The following is a 10,179-nucleotide window of genomic DNA, read 5'->3' as shown; positions in this document are numbered from 1 at the left end:
GAGCTGACACAGACCCCTCCCATTTCTAGGCTAGCCTAAGAAAAAATACCTAAATTCAAATTCACCTCTCAAAAGTTCTCCACTCTGCACTGTACCCTCCGGCACTTTAATCAAGGCCTTTATTTATTAGTTTTTTTTCTTCTTCATTAGTTGTATTTATTCTTGTAGCTCATGCACAGTCGTTGATGCATGTGCCTTTATGACAAGCTGATCATTTTGAAGAGTTCGGCAAAGTGAAGTTTGGCTTGACGAGATGAATTCACCTTACACAGCTGTGCAGTATTACCCAGAGTTTCCCTTTCATCGGTAAGTACATACATGTTATATCAACTGATGACTTACTCAATGAGTTTTCCTTAAATTATGATGTATCTGAAGCCATGTGATTGTAAAAACCTTTATAAAAAAAGGTCTTAAATCCGGCATCAGCACACTTGTCTTTATTATCATTGAACTGATTTAACATGGGATACAAATATGGGAAATATGTACTTAGTTACAAACATTTACACGTATAATTACCCTTTGACTAAGTTCTGACTTCTTATAACTGACAAACAGACTCATTGTTTGACTTGGACTGCCAGCCGGACGGATTCTGTCTGAGGTCCAAGCGATCTGCCTGGCTCCTCAGCTGCTGCTCTGTCCCGATATATATTTAAGTGCAGTATACTTATGGCAACAATGCATGTGTGTAAAGGCTCATCAGGGCCAAAGTGGCAAACGGATTACATGACAATCGCGGTTTCTTGGTCTTCTCCAGATCCTTACTGAAGATGACTCACACCTTTTCAATGGAAATGCATGTTGTGATTCTAAAGATGTCAGGTGTTTTGCAGATGTTTAAATCCAGAATGATAGATGATTGAATTACTAATTGTAGCACAATTCTGAAGCCTGTATATATTGGCCCATAAATGTCTCAATAGGCCAATACCAAAGTCATGATAACATGATGCCAGAACATCATATTACTTCTTTGACATCTGAGATTGTACATTTAGTTTGGCGTATTTAAGATTATTTAGGCACCAAGACAAACAAAAACAAGTTTATTAACAGAGAAAAAATATTCTCACCATCAAAAAATCATATCAATGCAACTAAAACAAATAAAGTAATTATGAAGCAAATAGAAGAAAATAAAAAAATAAAAACTCAGTAATTCTACTGTATATGCCAATAATTAAATAAACATAATATAAAAACTTCAGTTGGTGCTAACAGGCATTACATATAACTATTAAATCACACAAAATACTGAGATTAAACAATGTATCAACCAATATAATCAATAACCAATAAGATCAATTCATCAATATAACAGCTATCTTTCTAGATATCAACATAAAGTGCATCTCTTATTTGTACAGTTTTTCAGTTTATGTACAGTACATGAAGCAAAGTATTAAATAACTTCGTTGTCTCGTGATCAGACACACGTTCATGTAGTCTTCCAATAATAATAAATCAAACAAACCTTGAATACTAGGTAAAATACTATTTAGAAGTACAGCTTCCATCTGCAGTACTTCATATATTTCACTGGGTTCATTTGATAATCATTTATATTGAATATACTGTATATATATATATGTATATATATACATGTATATATATGTATATCATTTTCTTATACCTCGTCCGTGTGTGTGCGCTATAGTGTGCAGAAACATTATGTATCTACTGTGTGCAAACAGTTTTGTTCGACAGTCTTTTTTAAATCATCGCTGCGCTTCAAGTTTTCTGCTTTGATTGAACAGAAAGTTGAGTACACAGATATTACTCTGCTACAGGTGTAAAAGCTATTATATGATGCTTTCAAATAAAACCTGTTACCAGTCGTGTTTTGGAAGCTTTTCATTTTTTTCTATGGTGTTGCTTTTTAGATTTGATCAGCTTTCAAGCATCAAGGAATCTTTTTGGTCCACTAGTTTTCACCTCCTCTCTCCTTCTTTTTGCATTCCAAACCGTAGAGGAATTTGTGCCTGTCCTTTTGCCCCAGACTGTTTCACTTCTATAAAAGTAAGGGGGTGAGAAGAGGAGAAACTTTGGGCCTTTCTATTGTTTTGAAGCCATGTCCCTCTTCCAGCCGGGGCGGGCAGATGAGGGGGAGAAGGTCTTAGGCCTTTGAACGAGTGATTAATAAAGACACTGGAGAAGGGCCCCGATCGGCGGGGCTGTTTGTTTTGATTGCATTTTCATCGCTCGGTGTGCCCAACCTGCCAAGAGACAATAGCCGTCCCTGTTTAGTGCTGACCTCTGACCCAGTCTCATCTGGGGGTGCTGCACTGTCTTTAAGTGGATGCTGAACAGCCTTCGCCTCAGGCTAACTGAAAGACTCTCCGAGTAACCAGACACCCAAAAGCAGACAAACAAAACCCAGAATAGGGAGAAATACATCCATTTGACCAGATACAATATATTTGAAATATATTTGAAAGATAGTTTTAATAATAGATTAAAAAATTGTTTTAAACTCAACCAGAATTGTACCATAGGGTGTCCATGTGTACAAAAAAAACCTTATGTTTATGATATGTTGTTATTCAAATTAAGATTTTCCACTCTTACCATGGACATGTTCTACTTATTGTGTAAAGGCCTAGCTCTTAGTTTGATGACGTGATGCTTTTCTTTTAACTCTATCCAATACCTTTGAGTTATAACTTGTACAATTCCAACCGGACCATGCACACATGGTATGCAACTGCAGAGAAAACATGCACCACAGCTAAAAACTGTTTAAAGCACATGACATCAGGAGAAGGCTATAGTTTTATTATGATGAAAATGTGGCTACACATGTTGAACCTGATGCGACGTTTGTGATTATATTCTGGATTTGAACCAGTCAACAGACGATGCTGTGAAACAAAGCTCAACAGTCTCTTAGATATGTTAATGAGGTGACAGTTAAATGTGTTCTGCCAATTTTAAATGAAAATTTAAAACAAAATCAAAGGGAGCTTAACTGAGGCAGAGGTCGGTAGGAGGACCACACCTTAACCCTCCCTTCTCCATTAAAAGAGATTATGCCACACCTGCTCCGCCTGCAATTAACCTCGGCTATTTGCTTTGGCTGGACTGATGATGCATGTAGGCCACTATCTGCTACCAAACCCCTGGTCTTTCCATTCACCTTGTTGATCTTCTGCAGTAATCCTTGTCCGTTGTTGTAACTGTCAAATTAAAACTGTCTGAAGTCTAATATATTCTACAGTAGGCTACAATCTTAAATATTTAAGCAATACAACCTACTTCATTTTTTCCTATATTTGACTCCAAAGACAAGCTGTTGAGGAAAAAGTAAGCTACTGCTGCTGGTAAGCTATATGTCTAAATTAATATGATTTACAAATAAAACTATTATATAAACTATAATAAATATATAATAAAAAAAACAGCTGTCAGTATTCGGCCGCGAGACTCTAGTTTCCATGACAATTAACAACGGCCGTAAAGGCAACCGGAACAGAACCAGGTCGTTGTACTTGTTTTTGACAGGGCTAGCGCTAGTTAGCCTCCCGACGCTGAAGGTAGCTCGGTTAGAAGCTAGCATGTCCCAGAATAAGTGTAACGTTAGGTTTAATAAACTCCACCACCGAGCCTTGAGGCAGAAATGTATCCTAAATTTAATGCATTTAACCTGTCAAAATACTGTTTGTGTTATTCCTTTCAATAGTCACAAACACGTTTATGCAGTAATGAGCTTGACATGTACAGTGCATGTAAAACAGTGTCCATGTCCAGTTCAACACATGATGAGCTTGAGTAGAAGTCAGTTATTCCCAGTAGTTGTACATCATTGCTCCTCTTAAGCACTCAAAGCCTCAACATGGTGTTTATATTGCAAAAGCTTTTAAATTGACTATATTTTAATTTGCCCCATACTGAATGATCAATATAATTAATCTCCTACATCTCATTTGTTTATGGTTATGTATAAACCTTTATTCTAAATGCAACACTCCATGTGTACCTTCTGCATAAGTTACATTTTTTGCTTCATTAGATATGCCTGTGTTTGTATGTCAGGTATTAATATCATTCACCACGCAGTGTTGGGGAATTCCAAAACCCAAAATAGTGCCAGCTTCAGATTATGGCCCCCCATCTCCTCTCGCCCCCCCCAAGCCCGTCCAGCTGTACACATACCAGAAGTTGCAGCAGTGCTATCATATAGACTGTGGGGGGAATTCCGCCTGTCTCAGACTGCAGCGTGCGCCACTTCAGCAGGAACAATGGCAGGCTGAGCTCTGAAGCAGGTGTAACGTTTCAGGGGAGCAGGTCAAAGTGCCTCTGTCTGAATGGTGCATAATCACCATTATGTGTAGTACAAATATTCAGTATTATGCAGGCTGACTTCTTCACAATGGAAGGGCTCTTCATGAATGGCTGCCAGCCGGACTCCTCCTCCTCCTCCTCCTCCTCTGTTCCTCTACTGACTGGGTGGCCAAATCTCAGCCCTGCACATCAACATTTATGTTGAATGTTTGCTGACATTGCAGCTTCTAAAACTACCTATTAAAATAGTTTTGCCATTTTTGAAAATGCCAATACTAAAGTAAGTACTGCTTCTTTGGAATATGAGTAGTAAAATAAATGTTATTGTGGTTGATTCTGTCTCCTTGCAGACTCAGGGACCCTTCGTCTCGTTTGTCCTGGAAAGAGAGCTCATTCCTGACCACCATGTCCCAGAATCAGTCAGCACAGACAACAGACATTTTCAGCCAAGATGTGTTCAATCAACTGTTTGATATGCTGGACCAGTGAGTGAACACTACAAACAACATTGTACTGTAAAGGCAAAAACATACACAACAGACTTAAGCGACTAAGAAAGAAATGTGCATCTCAACCAACAATTCTCATTATATTGTGTCTTTGCGTTTCAGATCTGCCATTCATTCAGCCCAGCCCATTGAGCTGAACTTCAAAGACAGTCCAACTGATGTGTCTGCAGGAAATACCATTCAGATCAGTATGGACTGCATAACCATGCATGAGCCAGATGAGACGCTCACTGTAAGTACGTAGGTTTACTGTTCAAGCAAAACACCAGTTTTCATTCAATCGTCTTTTACTAGCAATTTCTGCTGCATAAGACCTGCCATAACCAGAGATAACATGACCTGCTCATCATTATAGAGCTCAACCATGGACGTACATTTCATCTCAGGAGTGGGCTTTATCAAAAGCAATTTTTGAAGGTGACACAATTAGTACAGCCAAAATGCAGGCAGTGGACCTTTTTCCCCATTTACGTTTGTATTGTTTTACTAACACACTAGTTTTAAATATATTTTGTTGTATTATTTACAATAATAACTGATGTTTTTTTATTTTTTAAATACCTTCTGGAACCAGAGTGGACAGTCACTGTTAAATGACCCTATTCTGTTAAACAAGTAATATGCTAGACAACCAGTAAGCATTAATATTCACCTAAAACTATATAGTTTTTCTATGTAAACTGAGATGTGCCTATTTTGTCTGGCAGTACCAACTTCCATCTCATTAAGTGTTGAGTCAGTACCCTTCACGGACACAATATGGATGTTCTAGATAGTTTACAAATAGTTCTGTTTTTAAACCTGTCAGTTTATGCCTTGTGAGACCAAACAATATACTTTCTAAACCAGTTAATTCTAAAGTACAGACTCTGCTCTTGGTTACCTTTAAAGGATTCAAGAAAAACAGCATAGTCTCTGTACAACATACTGTAGTAGCATCTGGGATTACTTTCATTCTGAGCAAATGGGACTTCCTTTGGTAAATTCCTTAGGCACAAAATGTACTTTTAGTTTTCATATCAACATTAGAATTTCCCCAGGACAGTTGTGAAGAAGCGGTGCCGAGCTGTTTAACAGCCAGTGAATCAGGCTGGTTCATCTCTTTTTTGTCTGAGATGTTGTCTGTAAGGTGATGATATTATCTCATTCAGCCTGAGTTGTGCTGGAGCTGGGTGGCCCCTCTGAGAGGCATTGATGGTAGAATGTGCATTTAGACATTCACATGGCTGATGGGCTTAGTGACTCTTCATTTCCTATGTTTTTTAAAGTTTTTAAATCAAAATCAGCTCAACCAGGGATTCTCAGTTGTTGTTTTTTACATTCACTTTATAATGCAGTCAAATAAAGCATTGTTGAAAAAGAATTTGGTATTAGTTTAGTTTATGTTGCCTTAGGTTTTGTTTAGATGTTGATGACCTGTAGTGAGGGACTTCTCTTTGCCAGTTCTGCTGCTGAGAGATGATGTGCATGTTCCCCTCCCAGTGTAGGAATGCTGTTGTCCAGCCAGGGTGGAAAAAAAAGAAGCAAATAAAAATTTTGTTAAACGAGCTGAGTAATGTTACCCTGCACATCCCCCAAGGGGGCCTGTTGCTCTTTTGAACCGGTGATTAATGGCCCCACCCCCCACCCCCCACCCCCCACTTTCCTCCACACCAAGGAGGGGCGTGGTGCGGTGATTGGCACGCCAGCAACGTGGGCAGCATCCGTGCGGGGCGAAGAGCTCGCTGCCATGGCTGCTTGCCAATCACTAAGCCACAATCTTTGGTGTCTGATCTGATGAGATGACAAGGTGGGCAACCCCCCCCCCCCCCCCCCCCCCCCCCCCCCCCCCCCCCCCCCCCACCCCTCCACCCATGTGGAGGTGTGCCTCTTTCATGAGGCATTAGAATGCAGCTCACTGTTTAGTGCCCTGGGGAACTTATTTGTGTTGTGTAGGGTTTATGTTTTTTAATCTGAAATTCCTGCACCTGCCTCTCTTGCAAAAGCTCCTAGCTCTCATCTATCAGTATGTGTCTTTTCTATGTAAAGGTGGGGGGCGGCAACAAGGGGGGAGGAGAGGAGCAAGCGCAGGGTAGAATAACATGAAGGAATGTAGCAGAAATAGTGGCAGGAGAAACGCTATATCCTACCCCAAACAGCTGATTTTACACCCAGATAAAGCAGCTCTGATCAGCTGTGCGTGGAAGATGCAGTGTTGAGCAGTGGAACAGTCACAGAATAGAGTTGAAACAACATTGCAGCAGAGTAGCTCAATCAACACACACACACACACACACACACACACAGCTTCTCTGAGATCTAATTACATGTTTGTGTTTGGATTCATGCTTTTTTCACCACACCTTGTGTGTCTTATGTGTGATGCCTAGTTTAATGTGTAAGCAGCTGATCAGCTTTCTCCACTGTTTCCTAAATTTAACAAAATGTCAATCTGAAGGCTGAATCTAATGGTAATACTGTCATCTGAAAAGAATCTGCCTTTTGTGGTGCAATAACTTCTGCTGCCATGTCAGCATCAGATGTTTTCGTCATTGTCATTTTTAAAGCGGTCGAGTCGTTCATCCACCTTACCTGAAAAATGTACGTTAGCAGTCCATCTTGCTCTTTATTTGTCTGAACATGCAGTTGTTTTAGGTCGCTGTACCTCTCAAACTACAACACTAGTTTTTTTTTTTTTGAAAGTTCATTAACAACAAGCACAACTTTAACTTTAACTTGGATTAGCAGGGACTGCTATATTAACCCATAGTAAGCCTGTGCATTAAATACCAACCATAATGTTATTTTTGTATTTTTTTCCTGCGCCACCAGTTTGCCTCCAGAATGGTAAAAAGTGTTTTTTAAGATGTAGTTCCAAGGAATGAGTGCTTGCCACGGTTTACTTAAATAGTGTTGAGTCAGAATGAGGCCTCGTCAGCCTGAGCCACTACTACCCTTATCTCTTGTTTTTTCTCTTACATCTTTCTTACAACTTAGACCAGACTTCACTTTTGCTTTGATACAGCAGCATTATATCATAACAGGTTCAACTGAAAAATGTGTAGGTCACACCCTTTGAGAAAGAGTGCACGAATAAATCCTCCAGCAGTAATCCCATAAATGTCTTTTGTAAAACACCAATTATCAATATTGATTTTTTTTTTTTTTTAAATTTATAAATCTGGAATTTGAATACAATACTTTTTAACATGCATGAGAGTTAAATCTGACTGAGGTGGATTCAGGGGAGAAAAGTTGTTGACTTGAATACATTTAGTTTGAAGTGAGCACATCATTTAAACAGCAACATTCAAGATGTATAGTTTTATTTGATATCAGAAATGGCCATTCTCAATGATGGGACAAGCTTTGGTTAGAATATACAGTTTTGTTTATTCATTTCTGGGCCTTCTCGACTTTCTGAACCAAATAGTTCCAATAACTAAGGAGCTTGTAAACCAAATTAGGAATTAAAAGTTCAATTTTTTGTTTTACTGTTTACATTTTCACTGTATCTGACAACTGTGGCGGTCAGGTAAATTTGGCCCAATAACCGATTAAAAAGGGATTTATTTAAGTTGTACTTCTTGCATGCAACAAGATAACAACAGTGATATTGTAAATGTACTGTTGTGTGACTGCTGTTTGAAAGGATGTTGGAAAACAGATTAAAAACACCAGAAAGGCAAAACTTCTTTTTCCAAAAAATCTGCATTTTATTTCACCTTAAGTATATAAGCATAGAACAACAAAAATCAAGTAAAGCTGAATTTAAGTGTTCTCTTTTTGGTTATTTTCTCTTCTTTTTTTTTTCAACACATATTTATAGAATTTAAACAAACAACATTAAATAATGTTAATAATAATAATGTTTAATAAACAATAAACAAATTTCCCATCCCTAGTCCTAATGCCGATACGTCTGCGGTCTTTGAAGCATCTTGTGTCTAACGTTCACTCAGAAACGTTCAGTACTTTAGTCTCCACCTGGATAGTTCTTTGCCTGTTGGAAAGAACTTATGTTGGACATCTTGAAGGCAGAAACCCAGGGTTCAACACCAAAACTAGAGCGATTTTTCTGCCATTGAAGTGCAAAATAATTTTCCCTTAGTTCCTAAAAAGTTTTAAATATCAGTGGTCATTGAGAATGGTTGTCAAAATGGATTGACAACAGTGAATGTATAAAAAAAGAATACTGATTTATGGCATTGCCATTAAGTTGGAATTATCCATTTATTCACTTGAGCACTTGACTTCTTTTTTTATCACTATATATATATATATATATATATATATATATATATATATATATATATATATATATATATATATAAATTTACAACTTCAGTTCACGGTGACTTATGGTGACTTATTTGGGGTTTTAAAAACACTTCTGAAATAAAATTTTGCTTCATAATCTATTAACAAATATTGTCTTTATCTTTATTTTAAACAAATATAAAATAACATAAAATAACAAATATGTGTAGGGAAAGCAATCAGTCTCTACTAGCACACAATTAAAAATGGACGAGTGATTCATTTTTTTGTCATAAGGTTATAATTCATGTTAAAAATCCACTTTGGAAAAAACATAAGTGGTCATATCCAGAATAATTTTATGAATTGAATCAGTAATGCATTTTTGTCACAGAAAATTAGGTAAGGTTGATTTTCAGGTAGAAAAAAATGTAACTTGTACCATTTTTCTTCTTGTAAAAATTTGAAATGGGTCAATTTGACCCAAATAACATACAAGGATTAAACAAAAGCCACATACCAAATACTAATTAAAAATAAAATAGTCCAGATGGTAAATAAGTTTGATCTAAAGCAGCTTAAGTTTATTTCTTTTAAACAGGAGCATTTGAGGACTTGGGGGCAGTTGATTGTTGGGCTTTTAGGAATTGCCACCCAAGTGATGCTCTCTCTCTCTCTCTCTCTCTCTCCATTGACTTCCTGCGTATGTGAGGATGTGGATGGGAGCTTACATTGTTTTCAGGGCAGGTGTCTGTGCCTTCCCAGCTACTGCAGCCTGACACTTGATACTAAACTAATCTAGCTGACTTAAGGAACAGGCTCTTTAAAGGGACAAACTTTAGTAAAGCCTATTTTGTCTGAGCCCCAGGATCTGCAGATCTTTAGCTCGCGGCCTGTTCCAACTCTCTTCTTAGTTTCTCGCCGCTGGGGCATCTGAGGTGATGCTTCTAACAGATGTGAGATGTGACTGCACTGTCTGAGTATAGCGTTTGGAATAGGCAGGCAATATAATACCTGTTAACCAGTTTTAGGGTCCTTCAATTATTATCCACTATCCAAAGCCTAAGAATGACTTTGTGCCACAAACAAGCATCATTTTTGGATTAGTTTCATTATTGTTTTTTGTTGTCTTCTCTGTTTAATT

At 37.9% G+C, this 10,179-nt stretch overlaps 1 protein-coding gene across 5 annotated transcripts in view; it reads left to right on the top strand.

Annotated features, from left to right (window-relative positions):
* The first annotated feature begins 238 nt into the window (after positions 1 to 238).
* The window catches only part of tp63 (tumor protein p63), a 34,500-nt gene continuing 24,559 nt past the window's right edge, over positions 239 to 10,179 (top strand). For 3 of the 5 annotated variants that reach the window (XM_032526738.1, XM_032526743.1, XM_032526744.1), the window contains exons 1-3: positions 254 to 306; positions 4,638 to 4,772; positions 4,899 to 5,028. In XM_032526738.1, coding sequence (XP_032382629.1) covers positions 254 to 306; positions 4,638 to 4,772; positions 4,899 to 5,028 — 318 coding nt within the window. Of the gene's footprint in view, positions 307 to 3,524; positions 3,540 to 4,637; positions 4,773 to 4,898; positions 5,029 to 10,179 lie in introns of those variants that run through there. The other 2 variants (XM_032526737.1, XM_032526739.1) reach the window with 2 other exon arrangements.

Source organism: Etheostoma spectabile, chromosome 9, assembly GCF_008692095.1.
Source record: "Etheostoma spectabile isolate EspeVRDwgs_2016 chromosome 9, UIUC_Espe_1.0, whole genome shotgun sequence".
Lineage (NCBI taxonomy): Eukaryota > Metazoa > Chordata > Actinopteri > Perciformes > Percidae > Etheostoma > Etheostoma spectabile.
This window is presented reverse-complemented; position numbering and strand designations above follow the sequence as displayed.